Source organism: Nannobrachium achirus, assembly GCF_963921795.1.
Source record: "Nannobrachium achirus genome assembly, chromosome: 14".
Taxonomy (NCBI): Eukaryota; Metazoa; Chordata; class Actinopteri; order Myctophiformes; family Myctophidae; genus Nannobrachium; species Nannobrachium achirus.
Genome location: NC_137821.1, coordinates 51,531,690 through 51,556,841, shown reverse-complemented (window position 1 = coordinate 51,556,841; position 25,152 = coordinate 51,531,690). Strand labels below are relative to the sequence as shown.

At 42.8% G+C, this 25,152-nt stretch overlaps 1 protein-coding gene across 1 annotated transcript in view; it reads right to left on the bottom strand.

The window, feature by feature from the left end:
- Nucleotides 1-3,729: 3,729 nt before the first annotated feature.
- Nucleotides 3,730-25,152, bottom strand: part of LOC308298122 (adenylate cyclase type 2) — a gene marked incomplete at both ends in the record, with an annotated part of 69,248 nt that continues 47,825 nt past the window's right edge. The window contains 5 exon segments of the mRNA XM_080741679.1: nt 3,730-3,861; nt 10,765-10,889; nt 11,838-11,952; nt 14,627-14,734; nt 20,729-20,875. Of these exon segments, the coding sequence (XP_080597805.1) occupies nt 3,730-3,861; nt 10,765-10,889; nt 11,838-11,952; nt 14,627-14,734; nt 20,729-20,875 (627 nt within the window).

Here is a 25,152-nt window from a genome sequence, read left to right as displayed (position 1 = left end):
GGGAGAACCATTTTCCCTTTTTTTGTACTTTCTCACATTTTTCTCCAGAGAAAGAATGCTCATTCCTCCTCCTCAAAGGCCTGACATTACATATCAAACCTAATTAAATGTATTATTGCATTATCAAACTTGCATTTCATGATTTTAGTACCATACTAGTGCTCCCTTTGCATTTCTGTCTTTTCAAAAATAAAATGCAAAAAATAAATACAAAAAAATAGAAACAAAAGGAACTGGACAAACCAGACTCTCATTTTTAAATGAAAGATAAATGCCAGTGCTTGGAATGGCGCTTTGCCAGTGCAGAGTAATCCATCATCAAACACAATATTAATGCTCATTCTTTAGGGCAGGGGTTTTCAAAGTGGGTGACGAGGCACCCTGGGTTGCCGCGACGGCAGTCCAGGGGTGCCGCTAGATCATTTGATAATGTTTGGAATTTATTTGGACACTTGAAATATATTTAGTGTCATTTTAAACTTGAAGTCCAAAGTTATTTTCAGTCAGTTCTAACCAAAATGGCTATTATCTCAACGTTTTCTTCCCAACATAATCACTAAAATATCGTCACTGTCGTCTGTCGGGCAGAAACCTCCAAGTTTCAAATGTGTACGTCTTTTGGTAAATCAAGTCCCTGCTTCATCATACAAGACTGTCGTACAAAACTAGTGAAAATAGCCGATCTACAAGCACACAACGCCTCGCATCGAGGTGTTGTGTGCTTGTAGATCTGCTGTTTTCACAAGTTTAGTACATTTTAAAGATGATAACTACGAACGGTTTTGGACATACAAGGTTTCCACCCGACAACGACGATACGCTATAAATATAAGATGCTGGGAGTGAAAATAAATGTAGGGGTGCCTCGGATTAAAGAAATATTTATGGGGTGCCCTGAGACAAAAAAGTTTGGGAAACCCTATGAGATGTTTTTTTAAGGGACACATTCAAGTACCGGTATACCAACAGAATAGGGAGTTTTAAAACGACAGTTCAACTGAGAGACTGAGCAAGGTGTCATTCCTTACATTCCTCACCCGGCAACTCAATCACCGAGTGCCGCGCTGCGAGCTTGTAGATCTGCTATTTTTGAAAAATCGTGAACTTTAATATTTCAAATCCTTCAATGGTCTTTTGAAAAAACTATGTTTTTATGTAAGTGGTGCTCAAACCTTTTCACCCCAAAATGATATGTATTTGGCCACGGACCTCCATCTCAAAATATTTAGTTCCAGGGACCTCCCCAGAAGCAACATTTGAGTTACAAATGTTCCCTAAAAAAATACACATATTCAAAGATTTGCACGCATTTTCACAACTTTTCAAAAATAGCAGATCTACAAGCTCGCAGCGCGGCACCAGCTTGTATATCTGCTATTTTTCAATAGCTAAAGTATAAAATAATTAAGGCCCCTCCACCGTGGGCTCTAGTAACTCAGTCCCACAGACTTTACCCCCCCCCCCCCCTTGTGGCGCCCCTGGTCTTTCTCCAATCAGATCAGTTGAGCTGATTGACAGAGTCCCTTTAAAATGACTGCTCCAAAATGACGGCATCTCCATTTTACTTCCCACATCCGCGTGACAGATATGGGAACCATTTTAGGAGGCGGGAAGCAGGTTTGGAGTATTCATTTCCAATAGGAGAGTGAACGTGAACACATGTAGCTTCTGAACCATTATTTAGCTCCATGGTCACTGAACTAAATATTGGACCTGATCATCACAAACCACATAATATTCCCAAAATGTTCACACTAAAATGGCTTTTTTCAGCGACACAAATAAGGAGGAAATCATCTTTATCATCGCACCTTATCTGTCCCAGCAACGCACTCGCGGGATCTAGAAGCAGTAAACGGGACGTTTGCGAGATTTGCCTTGAGACGCCAGTGCCTACTTAGGATGCTATTTGTAGGCTTTGTGTACCATGTCGCACTCTAGTGCAGGGGTTTTCAAAGTGGGTGACGGACGGGGCACCCTGGGGCGCCGCTACGGCAGGCCAGGGGTGTCGCGAGATAATTTGATAATATTTGAAATTTATTCAGACATTTAAAAATATATTTAGAATCATTTTAAACTTGAAGTACAAAGTTATTTTTAGTCAGTTCTAGCCAAAATGGCTATTATCTAGCTTTCCTCGCAACATAAACGCTAAAATGTGCTATAAATATAAGGTGCTGGGAGTGAACATTAGGAATATAATAATGTAGGGGTGCCTCGGATGAAAAAGTATTTATAGGGGTGCCCCGAGCCAAGAAAAATTGGGAACCCCTGCTCTAGTGGCTCCAACCATAATGCCATATCTTGTTCCCTATATTAAAAATATTTGGTTTAGGTTACCCATCACCTCCCAGACACCGCCCAAGCAGCAAGCTCCACCAGGGTTGACCCTAACTTCAGCAGGCAGGATCTGATCTGATTCTTCTCTGCGATGGGCTCCATGCCAACGTGTTTTGCTCTGCCACAAAAAATATTGCTTATTCTTATCAATAAATATGATTGCATTCATGTCAAATATCTTCCATGTTCATATCAATAAATATCATTGCATTCTTCCTATGGTGCGAAGAAGTTGGACTGATCATCCAAGGATATCGAGTGGGATAGTGTCTTTAGTATAGTGGTTTAGTGTCTTTTTCTAAAAGACAGCCAGCTTCTAGAGAAGTACCAGCTCTTATGCCTTAACTTATAGGCCTGTCCATACTGTCTCCGACCACCGAACCTTTCGTCAGAAAGTTCAGGTTCAACTCCAAAATTACGTCGCTCACATCTTCTAAATATATCGTCGTTGTCGGGTGGAAACCTTGTATGTCCAATCTAAACTAGTGAAAATAGCCGATCTACAGGCACACAACTTGCTTGTAGATCAGCTATTTTCACTAGTTTTGTGCAATAGTCTTGTGTGATGAACCAGGGCTTTACTTAATACTTAAAAATGTGAAACTTGGAGATACGAGGTTTCTGCCCGACAGTGACGATATTTTTTACTTTGGAGCACGATCGAGTGTGTGGACATAGTAGCAGTAGTGACTGCTGTGTCTGGCATCATTGTCCTTTATCGAAGAAAACGCTTGCAGGAGGTTCCATGTATTCCTCTCAGTTCTATCAACGATATTCCATAGTACATCAGCTCTTCAAAACAGGCAGTGGCAGATGTCCATTCAAGTAGCATTTAAATAAGTATATGAATAAATAAATATCTATCTTGCTTCCAGTAACAGACAGACGGGGGGTTTACCACATCAGAACGTATACTCTTCTTAGTGTGAGGTACGTTGTCTTTGTGTGGGCGTCTAAAACTGGCACGCAACGGAATGATTTCTGTGGTAAACCGCACCCATCTGGTACTGTACATCTGGCAGTTTAAAGGAGTAGTTCACCCCCAAAATGACTTTTTTTCTATTGATTACTCATGCCATGGAGACTTGAGTTCAATAATATTTTTTTTGTATTTTCCAAATTCATTAGACAAAAACATTTATTATAGTTAATTTACCCCTATTGATTTGATGGGGACCCATCCGGAATCAATGGGGGTACATTTATTGCATTCAAATTATTGTCTTAGGAATGCAACAAGTCTCTATGGCGTGAGTAATCAATAGGAAAAAAAAACATCTTGGGGGTGAACTACTCCTTTAAAACAAAGATTTAACACGCTATTCAAAGAACGACTTTCGGTCGACCCGGTGTGACCAGTGGGCAGGCCCGGAGGACAACTCAGTCCCCTCAGAACTGAGGAGACGATTGGTCGTTGATGAAGTAGGTGGTGAGTTGACCTTTGCCCTTGACGTGGACCACACCCCGGAGTGTGACGCTGTAGCCGAGACTCTGGACTACCTCGGCTGTCTCCTCTGTCACCTGAGGGCAGAGAGAGAGAGAGAGAGAGAGAGAGAGAGAGAGAGAGAGAGAGAGAGAGAGAGAGAGAGGTAAGATTAGAGTATCAAGCAGGCACATGCACACGTAGACATCAGAGGGGGCTTGAGCCCCTGCCCTTTTATCTGCCTGTAAAAGAGTGCCCTCTCCAGACCATGAATGTAGCATTTACTATGGTGAAAGAAATGTAAATGCCCTCTTTCCATGCCATACCTGAAGGCAGCATTCAAGAGAATTGCCTTGTCCAAACTCTCCTGAACTTAAATGCAGCATCTTATGTTGAAATAATTGCCTTCTCTGGGGGATCAAGCACTTAAAATAGCCGACCTCAAGGTCGGCTATTTTCAATATTTTTCACCAAAAGGTTTGATATTTCAGCCCCTGCCTCTCTAACGTCTCTGGTATCAAGATTGGGATCGATACCATTTTCGGGTTTCCGATCCTGTCGGGAGGGTGTAAAATGAACCAAATTGGTTTCATTTCACTCTCTCCAGAATTAAAGATCTATAAGGGTCCACTTGGTTACCAAACTCTTCATAATTTAGCTGGGGACCACTTGGAACCCCTCAAGGACCACTGGTGGCCCTCAGACCACAGGCTGAGTACCACTGCCTTATAGGAGCCTCCGCGACCGAACCGCGCGGAGGTGCCGAAAGTCGGGGGGACAGGATTTACTATTCTGTCCATAACGGCACATAACTCGGTAACGGCGCTGAGTCGGCTCATGTGACGGTCGCAACGCTCGACACGGCGACCATTAGCCAAAAATAGCAGATCTACAGCGCCTTGCGCTGCGAGCCATTGTAAGCTTGTAGATCGTCTATATTTGGCAGAGAGGTTTGTAGCAACTCATAATGTAATAATGGCTCATAATGTAATAAGGGCTCATAATGTAATAAGAAAAATGTAATAAAAACTCATAATGTAATAATCAGCTCATAATGTAATAAAAAAACGAGCGCATAACGTAATAACAGATTTTTCAATAATGTAATAATGTAATAATGTGTTACATTAAGAACCTCCACATAGGAGGCTCATAATGTAATAAAACTTCATAATGTAATAATGTATTATTTATTACATTATGAACTGATTATTACATTATGAGCTTTTATTACATTTTAATTATTACATTATGCGCTTGTTTTTTATTACATTATGAGCTGATTATTGCGACCGTAAGGTCGCAGTTTAGTATCAAAACCTCCACCGGCCGTCCGTCGGTCGGTCGGTCGGTCACACGTCACACCTTTGCCCTGCTCATATCTCCGCATCAGTATGACATCACACTGCTGACATCAGTATGACATCTCACTAAGTCTGACCTCACAAGCCCCATATTTGGACACGAACAACATATAACTCCATATGTCACCAAAAATGGTAAAATACCAAACAATACAGGTTCTCAGGGTTCTTGAAGATCAAGAGTCTTGGTCAAATACTTCTGTTGGTTTCTGCACTGATCATTTATACAATTCAGCTGTGTTTGCTCGTGTCATCATGATGAGGTCATAAATCAGCCATGCCCAAATATAGATTTTACGGGTTTACATGCTTACTCAGTTATTCGTTATGTGAAAGTCCTATGACGTCTATGATATCTGACATCATCATACATACATTCCCTTTTATGCCCATAAATGGAGATCCCCTCTGTAGAACCAGCCACTGACATCACTGTAATGTCAGGGGAACCAAATCCCTTTTATGCCCATATATGGAGATCCCTGTGATGCCAGGGGAACCAAATCCCTATAAGCCCATATATGGAGATATGGAGATCCCCGTGTTGCCAGGGTAACCAAATCCATTTTATGCCCATATATGGAGATCCCTGTGATGCCAGGGGAACCAAATCCCTTTTATACCCATATATGGAGATCCCTTATGTCATCAATATTAAGCCCATATCTGTGAATATCTATGGGTCTATATGTCTCCATATATGGTTAAATGGTCCGATATACATCACTGGCCAGAAGACCAAGAAATGGTGGAACCTCGCCCTTTGCTTTTCTCCCTTAGGCATCTTACTGGTAGGTAGTTTAATGAGGAATGCAGTATGGTGGTAGATAGGTAGTTATGGCCTTTGATGTAAGATTTTCACTTTCTAGGATAACTATATTTGCTATTCCCAGATGATGCCCTTTTAGGGTACCCCTCATGCCCATATATGGAGATCCCCAGGCTTTACTAATTAACATAAGTTTTATGCCCATATATGGAGATCATTGTCCCAATGTCATCAGATATATGGGCATAAATGGACACAGGCAAACTAGATGGGCTGTATGGATATCCAGATGTGTGATGTAAGTGTTTTATTCCAAATGTGGCACCCCACAGACATATTTCCAGAAACAAAATCCCTTTCATGCCCATATATGGAGATTTCTGATGTCATCAATCCCAGGCCCTGTAAAAAACATGATTGCTATGGTAAACAGTTGGTTGCTAGGGTAAACAGTTGGTTGCTAGGGTAACTAAACATGGTTGCTATGGTAAACAATTGGTTGCTAGGGTAAACAGTTGGTTGCTAGGGTAAAAAAAAACATGGTTGCTGTGGTAAACAGTTGGTTGCTAGGGTAAACAGTTGGTTGCTAAGGTAAAAACATGGTTGCTATGGTAAACAGTTGGTTAGTAGGGTAAACCTTCAATGATTTTGACATCTTGTTACTAATCTGTCGGTAGATAATGCCGGTCTTATATAAGGGTCATTTGTGTACGGTGTGATGTCATACTGATGTCAGCAGTGTGACAGGAGATAAGCGACCAACGGTCGCTTATCTCCCGATTAGGGAGTCTTACTGGTTACATTATGAGTTTTTATTGCGACCGTCAGGTCGCAGTTACTACCAAAACCTCCACAGGCTGTCTGTCAGTCTGTCAGTCTGTCCGTCACGTCACACTTTTCCCCAACTCATATCTCCGCCACCGTTGCCACAATCCATGCCAAACTTTGCACACACACTCCTTGCCTGCCAATCCACAACTTCCACCCCTCCCGGGACCCCCGGAGCTCCAGGGACCCCCAGGGACCCCCTGTCGCCGCCTCCAAAAAGTGCTAAAATGACCAATGACCACCCCAACGGGGCTGTTCACGGGGAATTCCCAGGGACCACCGACTCCTGGTGCTCCAGAATGGATTCAAAAGTGGTCGCAGCCCTAGTGGAGGACCGCCGCCACTGCAGCGCACATAAAATGCCGTAACTCGGGCTAGGAGCGACCGGGAGAGCTGGGGCCGGTACCCACGCACCTGCCTCGGCGGCGCCAAGAGAGCCGTCAACATGAATCTGTCCCATATAGCGCCACCATCAGGCCCATTCTTTCAAACACATTTTTGGACACTGCTCCTACAGATTTTGCCCTAAAATCACGCAAATCGGTACACAGTATGTCTACACTCATGTCATCAACATGAATCTGTCCCATATAGCGCCACCATCAGGCACATTTTTTCAAACACATTTTTGGACACTGCTCCTACAGATTTTGCCCTAAAACCACGCAAATCGGTACACAGTATGTCTACACTCATGTCATCAACATGGATCTGTCCCATATAGCGCCACCATCAGGCCCATTTTTTCAAACACATTTTTGGACACTGCTCCTACAGATTTTGCCCTAAAATCACGCAAATCGGTAGACAGTATGTCTACACTCATGCCATCAACATTGATCTGTCCCATATAGCGCCACCATCAGGCCGACCTTTTCAAACACATCTTTGGACACTGCTCCGACAGATTTTGCCCTAAAATCACGCAAATCGGTACACAGTATGTCTACACTCATGTCATCAACATGGATCTGTCCCATATATTTTTTCAAACACTTTTTTGGACACTGCTCCAACACATTTTGCCCTAAAATCACGCTGCGACCTGACGGTCGCTTATCTCCCGATTAGGGAGTCTTACTGGTTACATTTCTTATTACATTATGAGCTCTTATTACATATGAGCCGTTATTACATTATTGGTTGCTACACACCCTGCCAACTTTGTTGATGAAGAATGGAGCAACTATCTGCTAAACATGCAGCAAATGAATACCTATTGGGATCCTTTAACTGTACAACGAATATCCACAATGTTCAACGTACAGTTCGTGATTGTATCGACACTGGGTGTTGATGCAACATCTTTATTCTTTATTCATACGGATCCCCATTAGCTGCCACCAAAGTAGCAGCTACTCTTCCTGGGGTCCACAAAAAACATAACAATACATAATACAATACATAACACAACACAATACAATAAAAACATGTAGTCTTACAAAAAAAGATTCAAGACAATGAAACCAACTACAGGTCAATTCATTTAAAATAAATGAGGATAATTAGTCAAATGTCTTTTAAGGAGTCTCTTAAAACGAGCCTTACTGGGTGCTTCAGTGATCATATTCGGTAACGTGTTCCATATATTAATTGCCCTGTACATTACAGATCTGCACACTGCATTTGTTCTGGGTTTTTCTTTAACCATGTCACCCCTAGTAGCCTGCCTGGTAGCATGATTATGACGATCTCTCACATATTGTATTCGCGAGTACAGACAAACGGGTTGCTTACTATGACAAATATTCCAAAAGAAACTCACTAAATTACATGCCAACCTCTCCTCTACTCTGAGCCATGAGAGACTGGCATGCAATCTCTCAGTACTTTGCCTCACACCCAATGGACAGTGCAGTGCAAGCCTTGCAGCTTTATTCTGAGCTATTTGAAGTTTAGACAGATGTTTCTGGTCTGCGCCGGACCATATTGTTGAGCAATAATCGAGGTGAGACAGTACTAGTGCCTGTGTCACTAGCACTCTAGAAGATGGGGTCAAAAACGAGGAACACCTTTTAATGCATGCTATTCCTCTACCCATTTTTTTGACAATATTTTCGATGTGTTTCTCCCATGTTAATTGTCCATCGAGTGTGACACCAAGCAAAGTTGCCTCTTGAACCTGTTCAATATCTGAGTTTTTAAGTGATAGGCACAGCTGATTATCCTCTGTAGTTGCATGTCTAGAAGTGAATACAATACTTTTGGTTTTTGCTACATTCAAAACAAGTCTATTTTCACAAATCCAGTCAAGTAATAATTGCAGTTCAGATTGAAGTGTGTCTCTTAACTCAGGAAAGTTGTTTGATGCAAAATAAACAGTTGAATCATCTGCAAATAAAGTAGAACAACATCGATAACACACACTTAATTCAAAGAGTCCAGGAAGCAGAGGAGAGCGCACCACTTCGATTTGTCCAGACTTTGGACCAGAGTGAGGTACAGGTCAGGGCCAAGGTGAGGTACCGGGTCAGGGCCACAGTGAGGTACTGGTCAGGGCCAGAGTGAGGTACCGGGTCAGGGTCAGAGTGAGGGCCAGACTTAGGGCCAGAGTGAGGGCCAGACTTAGGGCCAGAGTGAGGGCCAGACTTAGGGCCAGAGTGAGGGCCAGATGGAAGTGGTGCGCTCTCCTCTGCTTCCTGGACTCTTTGAATCAAGTGTGTGACTGGTCCATCAAGGCTTACATAATGATCCCCATGACCTTCGGCAAAGTGGCCCAGAACTAGCAATGGCAGACTGTCGTCATACTGACCACATGGGGATATTATCGATGTTGCATCAACACCCAGTGTCGATACAATCACAAACTGTACGTTGAACATTGTGGATGCTCTTTGTACAGTTAATGATTCTACACCATGCTTTTAAAAATAACGTAATAATTTTAAAATAATATAACATTGTTTGTGTCCCAAAAAACTTTTTCAAAAGGTTTGAGGCTAAATTACCACTCCTGAATACAGAGCCCCTGTCATTTCTGCCTGGCTTTCAGAGCATTTTCAGCTGCAGTTCCACCTTGTCCTGAGTGGGAGGACTGCGCTATTGAACCAGTTTTGGCCCCACACTCCTCCCCACCTCCTGCTCAGCAGGCCTGCCCACCCCTCCCCAAACCCTCTCCCAGCTCCTCCTGCCTCCTTATCAGGCCTGCCCACCCCTCCCCAACCCCTACTCAGCACACAATCTGACCTAAAATCAGACAGCCCGTTCTGAAACCTGCTTACCGGTACATAGATCTGCCCATAAACTGTGAAAGACACAATGGCCAGAAATAGGACTTTGTGAGGATAGAACCTGCTGGTGGGACACCAAAAAAATACATAAAAATTGGAAAAATGAAAATTCATGGTGTATTCCCTTTAAATGATCCCTATATGTATTCATTTGCTGCATGTTTAGCAGATAGTTGCTCCATTCTTCATCAACAAAGTTGGCAAGGTTTGTTACCCACAACCAATAATGTAATAACTTTTAATAAAAACTCATAATGTCATAATCAGCTCATAATGTAATAAAAAACAAGCGCATAATGTTAATAATTAAAATGTAATAAAAGCTCATAATGTAATAATCAGTTCATAATGTAATAAAAATACATTATTACATTATGACGTTTTATTACATTATGAGCCTCCTATGTGGAGGTTCTTAATGTAACACATTATTACATTATTACATTATTGAAAAATCTGTTATTACGTTATGCGCTCGTTTTTTTATTACATTATGAGCTGATTATTACATTATGAGTTTTTATTACATTTTTTTTATTACATTATGAGCCCTTATTACATTATGAGCCGTTATTACATTATGAGTTGCTACAAGGTTTGCAAAGTGTTTAAATGTCTGAAAATACACACTACTCCAACATGATGACAGTGCTGTCAAACAAGTCTAAGCTGTCTAAGAAATCTATGAACATTTCTAATCTGCGACACAATTTTATACAATTTGTAGTGGGGGTCCCTGCTTCATCTCTCTCTCAGCTAAGGGGTCCCTGGCCTGAAAACGTTGAAGACCCCTGGTTCAGGCGTTCTCACCTGTATCTTGTCCAGTACTCCAGTGCTGTCCATCCTGCTCGCCACGTTGACCGCGTTCCCCCAGATGTCATACTGTGGTTTGTGGGCGCCGATCACCCCCGCAATCACTGGCCCGTGGTTTATCCCTACAACCAGAGACATGCATAGAATGTTAGAGAGGCAAGGGCTGACATTTTTAAAAAGGGCCTTCTGGTGAAAATATTGAAAATAGCCGACCTCCAAGCTCACAACGTGTCGCTCTGCGACGCGTTGTGAGCTTGGAGGTCGGCTATTTTCTGTGCTTTAACCACACTTAACTAAGCATAATCAAGTCAATACTGGAGATGTGGCGTAATGGTATGGATTTCTACAAAGAGGGCAGTTCTTTCAACATAAGATGCTGCATTCAAGTTCAGGAGAGTTTGGACAAGGCAGTTCTCTTGAATACTGCCTTCAGGGGCTAGATGAAGGCTTAGCACCCCCTAAGCCCCCCCACCCCACAAACCCAATATCGATGGAAAATATTGAAGGAATCAATACATAAAATGTATATGAATATGTGAAAGACAATTGACTGACTTCTATGTAAACCATACTATAAAATCATACTTTCTTGCTGGAAAGCATCTTCAGCCTCACAAAAACCCTATCCGATCACCTACAGTCCTCAGATTTGGAGCTGGAAACTGCCAATGATCTGGTCTGTGAGTGAATCATGTTTGTCATATTAGTACTTAATATTCATTATTGTTTGTTGCCAAAATGAATTAGCCCCCGCTATAAGAAAAGCCAGCTCCCCCATAGCCCCCCCCCCCCAGTCACAATTCTCTGGAGCCGCCGCTGGCTGGGGTTCAAGTGGTTAAACATGAAGTAGTTATTTTCAGTCAGTTCTGATGGAAACAGATATTTCTCCAATATGATGTATGATTCTAAAGATTAACAGTGTAATTCAGGTGTGCCGTGGATGAAAAAGTTATTTACTGGGGTGCCATGAGTCAAAAAGTGAAAACCCCTGCCTTTAGTTACTTTACGCCACTGAGCTTTTGTCGGAGTAACAATACCATTGTAGTATTATTGATCCAAACCAGACTCACCGATCCTGAGCTTGAAGCTGTTGAAGGAGTGTGTGTTAATGAGCTCCAGTTTGCTCATCAGTGCAAAGGCAAACTCCACCATGCAGCGCACATGACTGTAGGACGTCTCAACCTCCTACAGGGGGAGACAGAGCACATGGTTCAGTAAAGCCCCTTTTCGACTGCAGCTTTAGCACCACACGACCACACCACACCACACCACACCACATACAAATATCTACATTTTCCATTACACAAAAGTATACCCTTATCGGTAAGAAACAAATTTAACTGTGATATAATACAATATAAATTTGTATTACAACTATACTAATTATAATACACTATAATGGATTATAACTGTGATTATAATACACTATAAAGCAGTGCTTAATTTGTCAATGAAAAGGTGGGGGATCCTGGGTTTTGTGTGCACACGCGCACATGCACGCACATGCACGCGTGCACGCACATGCACGCACACCCGGTGCACATTTTCCGAATACACCAAGTATAACATTATTGCGGAATCAACAGTAATATCTATAATAGGCCTATATTAATTAAGTTATATTACTTTTTTTTTTACCCGTAAAAGAAAATAGATGTACGACATCTGTTTAGCCAGCTCCTTTTAACTCATCTAGTGCCGTTTGCGTGATGTCACGCAATAAGTACTAGAGTACTTACAGTGCCGAATGCGTGATGTCGCGCAAAAAGTAATAAATTACTGTAACGTTGAGTACATTACCGAGTAGAATGGCCGGATGTCCGGAGACGAAAATCCGCGCTGATTTGTCATCATCACGGCTCCACGAGCACACAATAGTCATCCCATAACATTGAGGTGGACGGCCGATCTCATCTTTAATGTCCATTATCTCAAAACAACACTTTAGAAGCGAAGATGGAGGCAGATGCTCGCTTATATAACACATGTATAAACGCTCCATTGCAATCCAGCATGGCACCACGTAAACAATGATCGGTTCCGGCGCACGACCCGATGACGTCAGACCGGAAGTGATCACGCTGTGGCACTTCTGGCTTTCAAAATAAGAGAGTGCAAGCGGATGGAGCCTGCGTGAGGCACTCTGGACATCATTGCGACCGAAAATCGCGGGCACAAAATGAGTTAAAACAGAATCCAATTTATTGGAAAAATAAGTCTCCATCAGTCATACAAACTTTATTTGACAGCTGTGATCAGTGCATTTACCAGACATTTAAACTGTCAGTAATTTTACCCCATGCTCTGTATGGTCTGCTCTTTCCCCTACACCCTACCCCTCAGAATAAAGGGATAGGGGTTTAAGTCAGTAGTGAGGTTAATAAATCACACAAGGATAGACCCCTGTAGATAGACCCCCTGTAGTAACTCTGAGGACTCTGAGCAACCCCCTGTTGAAGACCCCTGCCTATATCCTGGCTTAAATAATAAATATTTTCTTTTCTGGATTCTGGCTAAAAAGTGTATTTTAGACGTGAGGTGGGGGGCTCTAGCTGGGTGTTCCAACTAAGGGTCTTTCAGCTCCCTAAAACAGTCTGTTTCGGTGAGTACACGTCAAAGTGTAGTTGTATTTATTAACAGGGGAGAGGGCCGAGGCTGAGCAGTGAGCACATAACGTTAACGACCAGAGCTCGTCCAGTTTGTTTGGCTAACGTGAAGGCTAGGCTACGCTAACTGGCTAACAGCAACAGTCAGTGCTTGAGAATTGAATGTGCTGCGGGTGATATGCAAATGCTTTATCATAACGTGCACAAAACCGTGCTTTAAATGTAAACGTCGCATGATCCACACATGTAAGCGTGCCGGGCTCAGCGGGCTGGTTACAGGTCTGTCCCCCTCACGGCTCCCGGCCGTTTGACAGCATACAGCACAGCGCAGCGCAGCTGAATCTGATCCAGTCAACGGCCGCGTCATAACTGTGCGCAAGTTGCTGCGCTGACAGACCTACAAGCCATATTGCATCTCTGGTTGATATGGGTGGATAGCTTGTAGATCTGTTCTTTTTGTGCAGGGAAGGTCCCGGATCCTTGATTCCAAATCGAATAGGTGGCGGATCCAATCAAATAGGTCCCGGTCCGTAAAAGCGAGGTAGCGGAACAAGATCCGGCTTGTTCCGGCACAAATTAACTAGTAATAGTATGCCTATAGCTCTAAAATAGACATTATAGACAAAGAGAAAAAAAAAACTTGACAGACTAGAAGCAGTGCTCTTCCGAGCACAGGTCTCCACCAGGCCAGGTGGCATGTTATAGCGCCACCATGAGGCTGATTTGAGAAATTTGAAGTGGCATTTCTTCCTCTGCCTAGTGGGAACGTGCACGCCCAATTTCACCAAGATTGCATGCTGTGTTCATGATTTGAGGCATTTTGTTCAAAATGGAGCAATTCTGCAAACTTTGGAAGCCAATTTTAGCCAATCAGGATGGAATATAGAAAATTGGATATATCCATGATGATCACATGACTGTAGAGATACTGTCTACCGATTTGTGTGATTTTTGGACAAAATCTGTAGGAGTAGTGTACAGAAATGTGTTTTGCAAACATTGGCCTCATGGTGGCGCTAGAACGTGCCCATGTGAAAAATGTGGGGCAGAGGTTCTGAATTGGCATCCAGGGAGTGTGTGTGCTCATTTTGGCAGCGACCGGGCCAACGGCGCCGGAGATTAGCTGGTAACAAACTCGGAGGACGGAAGCATGGACAAGGGCGAAAACATACTCTCCCCCTGCCTTCGGCTGGTGGAGACAACAACATTATTCTGACAGTGATGATGATGAGGCGTCTGGAAGGAAAGCAGACCTTTCTCTCCTCTCCTGGAGGGGTGCTGGTCAGTCCCGCGGCGGCCATGTACGTACTGCCAATGGTCTTGATCTTCTCCACCGAGCTGAACTTGGGCTTGGACAGGAGCTGTGAGACAGAGGGAAACAGGAACATTTAGAGCAGCGGTTTCCAAACCTTTTAGCTTGTGACCCAACAAAGACTGGGACCCAAACTAGTGAAAACAGCAGATCTGCAAACTCACAATGCCTCACTTCGCGCAGCGTCGTGAGCTTGCAGATTGGCTATTTTCACTAATTCTTAGACACGGGTTTTCTAATTTATGGAAGTTCTTTGATTTTTCTTTGATTTCTTTATGAAATTACTGAAAAAAAAAGAATTACATTTTGTTTTTAATTCATGATTCTTTTAGCTTTTTTGGGAACTTTTTTTTTTTATGTTTTGGAATAATAATTAATTGTTTTCTAATTCATGGAAGTTCTTCGATTTTTCTTTGCTTTCTTTATGAAATTACTGAAAAAATAATTACATTTTGTTTTTAATTCATGATTCTTTTAGCTTTTTTGGTACATGTGTCCAAGCTCCACAAATGGATCCCGACCCACTGTTCGGGAAACAGTGATTTAGAGAGACTAGGGAGATGAATGACGCAGGCAAAGAGACCGACAGAGAGACAAACCTAAAGATAGACAGACTGCAACAGCCACTCTTAGTGAACTACCCAGCTTAGGAACTACTGTATGGGGCAACGAAACCAAGGTAAACAATGATGGAGAGGATGATGAAGGTTTGTGTGTTATAGTCTAGGTCATTTTTCCAAAAATCTTAACCCCGAAGGCAAATCGTGTTAATTTATGGCATACATGTTTCCTTGGAGTATTAAGGCATGCTGAATCCAAATCTGCTGTATGCCCAGCTCAAAAAATGCCGCTAAGCCCTCAAAATGGACCTTTTAATGATGGCGGCCACCACTATGCTGAAACAAAAAAGTGACAATATCTCGGCTTCCAAACCACTTTCATTTGTGTGTAGTGTGTGTGTGTGTGTGTGTGTGTGTGTGTGTGTGTGTGTGGGCTGTCATTCTTTTCTGTTGCTGTTGGCAGTCATGATTGCCAGTTCCCACCTGATGTCATGTGGGAGTTCAGACTTATCCAGACCATAATGAATAACGGATAGCTTGCATAACGTCTTCAGGCTAGGATTTAAATCTAAGATGTACAGGTGATCAGACATTGTATGGTGTGCGTTGTTTCCTCCATGGATGATAATACTATCTCCCGCCACCATGCAACAGCACATCCCATACATCCTACAGGGGTCTTTCCCCTTGGGCTCAACCTGCTTCCAGGAAAAGGTCTCTGGACTGAATTTCCACAGATCATTGAAGTACTGGTTCCCATTGTAGCCACCAAATATGTACAGCTCTCCATTGTAGGCAAAGGCTGAATGACTTAAACGTTCTTCTGGGAGAAGCTGTAGCTGTGCAGAAGGTGTGTTCAGCCAGCAGTTGGTCTCTGTGTCAAACACAGTATTGTTGTTTAAGTTCTCCTGTCTCCCCCAGCCCCCAAATACAAACATCTTTGTTCCAATGATGGTGGCAGAGTGACAGTTTGAAGCAGGTGGTGTAGTGCCTCTGGTGTTAATTAAAGACCAGACCATTATGCGGGTGTCCAACTTGTACATGTCATTAGTATATCCAGTCAGCTGGGCGTATCCTCCAAACACATACATGACCTTCTCCAGGACACAGGCTGTGTGGTCCTTCCTTGCTCCTGGAATAGTCCCAGAAACCTTGGGTCTAAACCAGCTGTGGGTGTCAACATCAAAGGCATAAAGCACAATGCTGTAAGGATAACCTCCCCAGATGTAGACAAGTTCTTCTACCAGCACAGCTGTTTGGCCACAGCGCCCGGAGGCAACCTCAATGGGACTTTGTCCTCTTCCATTTGTCACTGGGGGCAACTTCCTCCAACGCAAAGACACTGTGTTGAAGACGTGGACTTCAATCTGATCATTGTTGTTCTGGTAGCTGTTGACTCCTCCAAATGAGTACAGCTTGTATCCGACCACCACAGCAGCATTGGGATTCTTATGTCCTCCTTTCAGATCTGTCGTCCAGTGAAACATTTCACACACCAGCACCACCGTGAATCAGCGCAACAAATTTACAGGAGTTTAACTAGTTGGAATAGTTGTTGAATGACATTTGGTTTATTGGACGTTTACTTTTAAGACAAGTACATTGGTTGTGATGACAATGTTGTGATGTCATTGTGTGATGACATTTCGATCAATCCAGACTAGTACAGAGCCCTGGTGGATCCCAGTCAACTAAGGAAGAGGGTTTAAGTGGCCTGACTGTCAAGATCACACCCACACACAACGTGAATATTATGCAGCGTTGAAGTGAGCGTTGAATCCTAACAGTTTCCTGATGAGTGGTGCTCAAACCAAAATTATAATTATACATTTGGTAGTGGACCCCCATCTGAAAATGTTTAGTTCCATGGACCCCCAAGACCCACAAGAGATATTTTTCACTTAAAAAAATACATATATTCAAGGATTTGCCCACATTTTCACGATTTGTCTAAATGGTAAATGGTAAATGGTGCATTTATATAGCGCTTTTAATCCAAAGCGCTTTACATAGATTGTGCATTACATTCACCCATTCACACACACATTCATACACCAGTGGCGGAGGAAGCCATGCAAGGCACCAACCTACTCACCGGAGGCAATTAGGGGTTCAGAGTCTTGCCCAAGGACCCTTCGACATTAACTCAGGGGGAGCCCGGATTCGAACTGGGAACCCTTCGGGATTTATACCCTTCGTGCTCTAATACCAGTTTCTCTACCCCTGAGCTATGCCGCCCCCATAAAAATCAGACCTACAAGCTCATTCACGGCACAAAGTGACGCACTATGAGGGTGCGGCAGTGGCATAGGGGAAATTTAACCCATTTAGTGCTCCAGAAATTAACAGGTTAAAATGTCCAGCGTGCCTCTCGCAGGCGCTCATCCGCGACCGTTCTCTTATTTTGAAGGCCAGAAGGCCATTGCGTAAACACTACGTCATGACGTCATTCACCGGAAGCGGTCGTCATCCACATGCGGTTGTGTAATGGCCGACCGTTGCCTTTCAACATGTGTTTTTTTAGCGAGAATCTAATGCCATCCTTGGCTTCTAAAGTGTTTTTTGGAGATAATGGACATTAAAGATGAGATCGGCCGTCGGCCTCCATGTTAAGGGATTACTATTTTGTGCACGTGCATCCGTGATGATGATGAATCGGCGAGTCCAATCGTGCCAATCGTTTCCAACGGACCCTAGGGTAAGAACGCCAGCGTTACTCTATAGTATTTTTCGCGAGTATACTCGGGATCGGCACTCTAAATACTTGACTATTTTTCACGAGTATACTCGGGATCGGCTAGAAATGAGTTAAGATGTTCGCCTTCTGCCATCTTGATGATGTGGACCCCTTCCAAAATTAAACTTGTGGTGATGGAGAGCATGTGGAACAAATACATTCATATAAACTAGAAGCAGTGCTCTTCTGAGCACAGGTCTCCACCAGGCCAGGCGTCCTGGTGGTGTTATAATAGGCCAGTGTAAAAAGGGTGGCATGTGTTCTTCGCCAATCTTAGACCTTGCATGGCAGTCGGACGCTGCATGCATGATTTGAGGCATTGTGTCCCAAAAATGTGTTTTGCTAAAGTCTGCCTGCTGGTGGCGCTATAACAGGCCAATATGAAAAGGGTAGCATTTGTTGCTTGACGTAGTGGTATGGGAATATGTGTGGCAAATTTCACGGTAATCGAAAGCTGCGATGATGATTTGAGGCATTTTGTTCAAAAACTGAGCAATCCTGCAAACTTTGGAAGCCAATATTAGCCAATTAGGATGGACTATGAAATATCAGACTTGATCACATGACTATAGAGATACTGTGTACTGGACATACAAGGTTTCCACCCGATAACGACGGAATATAACTCATGTAATAGACCGTTTGTCAGCCTTCTGATTGGTCCCTGAGACTCCCTGACTGGCCAACCAGAAAAAATCATTCACTTTTTGCTATCGGGGGTGGAGTTGTGCAGTGGGAGAATGTTGCTTCAGGCCCCTATTAGATGAAAACGAGCTCCATGGAAAACGGCTAAGAGCCGTTTAGTTTTCATTTTTTATGTGGTCTTTAGATGAAAACGCAATTTGTCCATAAACGCGGTAATTTGCATGCCAGGTCGCTAGGTGGCGCATGTCGCCATGACCGCACTGCCCAAGTTCCGTGTAGAGATGGGATTTATGGCTCTTTGAAGTGAGCCGAATCTCTGGGATCCGTTCCTTTCAAAGAGCCGTTCAAAAGACTGGCTCATTCTAGTCACTAGTTGTAGTTACTTTGTAGATTTTGATTATAATTATCACTTATACATTAACCCTATATACATTTATTTCGGACATAATAAAATAGCCGATCTGCTATTTTCAAATGTTTTTTTTCTCCCTACATTTTATACATTGGAAAAATTGTGAAATGGGACATTTTGCATAATGAGTACTTTCTAGCTACTATTAGTACTTTAACTACATTTTGATACCAATACTTTGATATTTTTACTCAAGTAGCCTACATTTTTTATTCCAAACTTCAACTTGTGGCAGAGTATGTATTTCTACATTGTTGTACCTTTCCCACCACTGTTGTTCATTAGAAAGGAACGGCTCCCTATACTGCGAACCGGATCCCATCGTTCATATCAAAGAGCCGTTCAAAAGACTCAATTCGTTCGCGAACATCCCGCCTCTACTCCTCAGTCAGTCAACACAACGCACTGCCGTCACACAGCACAGGCAGACTGGCTAGTGGCTGGCTAACTAAAAATGCTTAAAAAGTTTGTTCCAGACGGTCGGAACAGACACATGTACCATACACATCCCGGGACTATATTTATTCCTTATGATACGATACAGAAAAAGGCGTTCACTTCACGTTTCGTTTCAACACAGAGGACTGGAGTCAATGCCTTTACTGCAGCTTATGGAGGGGATGATGATTACACACAGACGGCGACGAGCTATAGATGTTGGATCGTGTCATGATAAACATTATAGGCTACTGTCGCTATTTTCAGCGTCGGCTATTTTTGCAGTTGTCTGCTATTTTCACAACACACCGCGACGCGTTGTGAGCTTGTAGATCGGCTATTTTCACAACGCACCGCGACGCGCTGTGAGCTTGTAGATCGGCTATTTTCACAACGCACCGCGACGCGTTGTTGTGAGCTTGTAGATCGGCCATAGTGATTTTGATCATTATAATGAATAAGCTTCAACAGACTAGTTCACATGAACAATATCAATGTAACTAAGAGTTTCGATTGGGTACATATATTTTAAATGGGCAGAATTACGACAGCCAGCCTATTTTGCAGTGGATTTATAGGCTGGCTGACAGAATTCCTACCCAAGATGCACTGCGCTTTCTCTCTCTGTAACTCTACTCCGATTTTTTCAGAGGATTAAACTAATTAAAACATGTATTTTTGGGGGCAAACCCCTGTTTTGCAATGTAACTACTGTACTTTGGTCTTCCCTTTTTATTAATATCAAGTAGATGTTTCTCTTTTGGTACTTTAAATAGCAATAATGAGGCTATGAAAAATCTTTTTCCCCCATTCATTTCCAATGTAAAAACAATCTGCCATGGTGATTCTGTCCCACTGGGATTAAACAAATTAAAACATATATCTTTGGGGGAAACCCCCTGTTTTGCAATGTAACTACTGTACCTTTGTCTTCCCTTTTTATTAATATCACCTAGATGTTTTTCCTTTGGTACTTTAAATAGCAATAATGAGGCTATGAAAATACCCCCTCCCCCCATTCACTGCCACTATAAAAACAATCTGCCCTGTGTATTTTGTACTACTTAGTAACAGAGCAGAATGGGGCGGGATTTGACAAACAGTGTATTGGCCCACTGGCTTGTCACTTGTCATGATCTGAAATGGCAAATCTTTGAGTAGCAGCAGCGCTATAGCACGCAATGAGGGCCTCTCCAACTCTTTTTCCCGGGCTGAATCAGGGGCCCAGCATGTCCCTGGCTGGCGGCGTACCTCGTCAAAGTCTGCTATGATCTCGTTGAGCAGCCGCAGGCACTCCAGGCCGGCGTTGTTGGCACTGCTCTCGCTGTAGAAGTCCTTGTACTGGGGCACGGAGGCAAACATCACACACACACACTCACAGGACTCGCTGTACAGGTCCTGTGGAAGGGTGGAGAACAGGGACGTGAGAATGTTAGAGAGCAGTGGCGTCAGTTCAGAAAAAGCTAAGGTATGGCAACATGACTGGTGTCTTGCACGCGCGCGAAGACACCAGTCATGTTGCCATACCTTAGCAACAGGCATGATATATTTATTTTAAGAAGTACATATAATGGGGGACGCTGTGGGTGCTGGGGGCGTCAGCGCCCACACCCTAGGTGGGTTCGGCGATAGGGCCTTTCTGTGTGGAGTTTGCATGTTCTCCCCGTGTCTCCTAGGGTTGACACCCTCAAAAAACATGCAGTAATCCTGGTCTCAATAATGCCTCCCCCTGGCCAGCCGGGGCGATTGATGGAGGGGAAAGGAACTGGTTGGAATAACGTGTTCCTTCCACGCGCTACGTCCATCCCGGGGAAATCCCCCCTGTCAGGTGAAAAGAAACAACTTGGACTACTCATGCACTGAAGGAAGGTCAGTCTGTTGTCTCCCCAGGTGTGGCAGAGGGAGAGCAGAGCCCAGGATTACATAGGCAATTGGCACTGGGTGAAAATGGGTTGCAAAATCGTGAAAAAAAAAAAAAAAAGAAGTACATAATACATAAATATAATTATAATACCTTGTTAAAGTGACCATTTTTGTAAAATTTAGCATTTGTAGTTATTTTACTGTAATTTACCAACATAATAACCAGCACAGATAGACAAAGAGACATTCATGGATTCATATTCAGAACTAACTTTTATTTTCCCCCCTGGACCCAGGGTATGGCAGCTGCATACGCCTGCCATACCCAATTGACGCCCCTATTAGAGAGGCAGGGTCTGAACTTTCTAAAAGGGCCTTTTGGTGAAACTATCGAAAATAGCAGACCTAGGGTAAACCTAGGTTTACCCTAGGTTACCTAGGTTTACCCTAGGGTAGACCTAGAAAATAGCAGACCTCCAAGCTCACAACGCGTCGCGCTGCGACGCGTTGTGAGCTAGGAGGTCGGCGATTTTCGGTTCTTGATACAAGTCAATACTGGAGATGTGGAGTATGGCATGGATTTCTACACAGAGAGGGCAATTCTTTCAGCATAAGACGCTACATTCAAGTTCAGAAGGGTTTGGACAAGGCAATTCTCTTGAATGCTGCATTCAGGTTTGGCATGGAAAGAGGGCATTTGCATTTCTTTCACCATAGTAAAAACTGTATTCATGGTCTGGAGAGGGCACTTTTTACAGACGGGTAAACCCCTTTGATGTCTATGTGTGCACGTGCCTGGGGTGGAGAATATGACACATTTACAGGTTTGACAGCGGAAGATATTACACAACAGTGAATATTTGGCACACGTTTCAGGAATGAAAATGTCTTGCGTTTGGCAACTGCGAGTATTTTGAATCTTAAAGACGGGGCACATGATAATATTTAAATGCTGGAAATTTTAAATTCAGCATGAATGTAATAATTTGACCTTCTCATAAATAACAACAATAAGTTACATACTGTACATCTATACATACATTTTAGAACTGCAGCCAGCGGTTTTTGTTTGTTTGTCAGTCAGACACGACCAAATGCAGCACTCCAATTGGCTAGGACTGATCACGTGGCACACGGAGTTCCTAACCGGAAGTGCGTCCGGCGGTCAAATAGGTCCGACCGGAAACGTGCGCTGCGGCACAATAGTTCCGCCACAATAGTTTTTTTTTATTTTATTTTTTTACATTTTTTTTTTTTTTTTTTTTTACTTTTTTTTTTTTAACTAGATGGGAGCGGCCCGAAGGGCCACGACCCTCTAGTTTTGTACATTTGAACAGCTAAATGCCCCCACATGTCCCACACATACAAAAGGCTGTGAATGTCAGTATTGTGCCAAAGTCAATACAGTGACTAAAAACTTCCTCCACTTGTTATGTAATGAAATAACATTTTCATTCTGATGCCTGTACAGCCACCGTTTCAGAGCCAATTGCTAAGTGTAATCCTGAGCGGGGCGCCCACTGGCTTACCGGTCCAGGCGCATACCACATAGGCTCAGTGTAGCCTGACAGCCTGTCGCTGGTTCGATTCCCCACCCCGACTGCCTTTGCTGCGTGTCAGTCCCGTCAGTCTACTGTCCAACCAATAAAGGCATAAAAGCCCCCGGCCAAAACAGGAAAAAGTGTAATCCTGGGAGCTACTCTCCCTCTCTCAACCATAGACTGTAAAAAAGATATGGATAGTTAGTCAAGGACCCACAAGCCCAAAAGCTCAAGGATTAGGGTGATACCTGTGACGTCTTGCCGTACTTTTTATTTCTGTTTTATCTATTAGTTTGGTCATCAAGGTCCACAGAATGACAGGCCTGCTCTGCTGGAAACATCGCAAATAAAAGTTATGGCCATTTGTATATTCACTTTCCCATCGACTTCACTATAGGAAAAGAAAAATATTTTAAAAAGAAAATAAATGTGCTTTAAGTAGCATGTGAGGGGTCAAACTAGGGGTTCTTCATGATTCTGAATCCATTGCAAGCATTTGTTTTGCATGAAAAACATTCCTAGGGCAAAATATCGGACCCCCAAAACTGTGAAAAGTGAAGATTTTTTGATGACTCATCACTTTTTACAGTTATGGGGGCCCAACATTTAGCCCAAGAAATGTTTTTCATGCAAAACAAATGCTTGCAATGGATTCAGAATCATGAAGAACCCCTAGTTTGACCCCTCACATGCTACTTAAAGCACATTTATTTTTTGTATTCTTCTCCTGTATAGTGAAGTCGATGGGACAGTGAATATACAAATGGCCATAACTTTTTTTTGCGATGTTTCCGTCAGAGCAGGCCTGTCATTCTGTGGACCTTAATGACCAAACTAATAGATAAAACAGAAATAAAAAGTACGGCAGAACATCACAGGTCCTCTCCCATTATCAGGGACTGGGTCAAGCCATTGGTTTCTATGCTGCGCAAATGAAGCTTTTTTGGCCGTTGTATGGGTGCTGCCATCATTGTTTTAATGGTACCCATTACCCAAGGAATGCTATTGGCTGCCAATGGTCACATGCAACCGCAGGGATACATAGGACATTGTCTTGAGCTTGCCGAAAATAAAGCACACAAAGAAGAATCATCACAAGCCTATGATCACAAGCCCCTCCCACAGCATACCCTGCTATAACATCAAATATAACATTGGACCATATTTTCACAAAACGTAAATCATGGTGATTGAAACAAGGCTTTAAACTAGCGAGAGGAACCATAAAGTATTTATGACAATGTTTATTGAGGTAAGAAAGTCAAATGTAAAAGTTCTGGGAAATAGAATGGAATCCTATGGAGAACATGTTGCTTCTGGTACCAGAACAGCACAACTAGCGGCCAATCATAGGAACTTTTAGTTCTGTGTTTGCTTCATTTTAAATCGGGACAACTACACCCCTGCTCTCAACCAGGAGAGAGCAACAGACCAAAGCTTAAAGGGGCACTCCACCACTTTTCAACCTATGTTCATATAATTGGTCCTCACTCAAAAATAGATTTTTTTATTGCCCACAGGAGGGCTGTGGGCAGGTCAGAAACCCATCGTCTTGGGACATCATCGATTGCCAATCCAGCTTATAGAAACTGCAGGCTTTCTGTTATTGAAAAGTTGCAATTTTAAAGTGGAAGCCATTGTTCTTGCGATAATAAAAATCTAAATCTTTTTTCAAATGTATTGATTACATTTTTTTGGGGGGGGAAATGATGATGTCACAAGACGATGGATTCTGAAATTCCCACAGCTCTCCTAGGAGACTTGGACTGAGTAGAAAAGAATTGTGATATTTTATCATGAACATTAGTGAGGACCTATTATATGAAGACAGGTTGAAAAGTGGTGAACTACTCCTTTAACCAAAGCTCCTTCAATGCACAAGGAGTCCAGACTGCTTTCTTTCTTTTCCCCGGTGAGACGTAGCGCGTGGAAGGAACACGTTATTCCAACCAGTTCCTTTCCCCTCCATGGTCTAGAGCTGAGGCAGTAAAGAGAGTCTACACAAAAGTACCCCTATCGGTAAGAAACAAATTGACCCTTTTAACTGTGATTATAATACAATATAAATTTGTATTACAACAATCCTAATTATAAAACACTATAATGTATTATAACTGTGATTATGATACACTATACATTATTATAATGTATTACTATGAAAATTATAATACACTATAATTGATTATAATAGTGGTTATAACACAATAGAATCTATTATCATGTATTACAACTATATCCTGGTGGTCTAAATGAAAAGTCAGTAAGTGATCA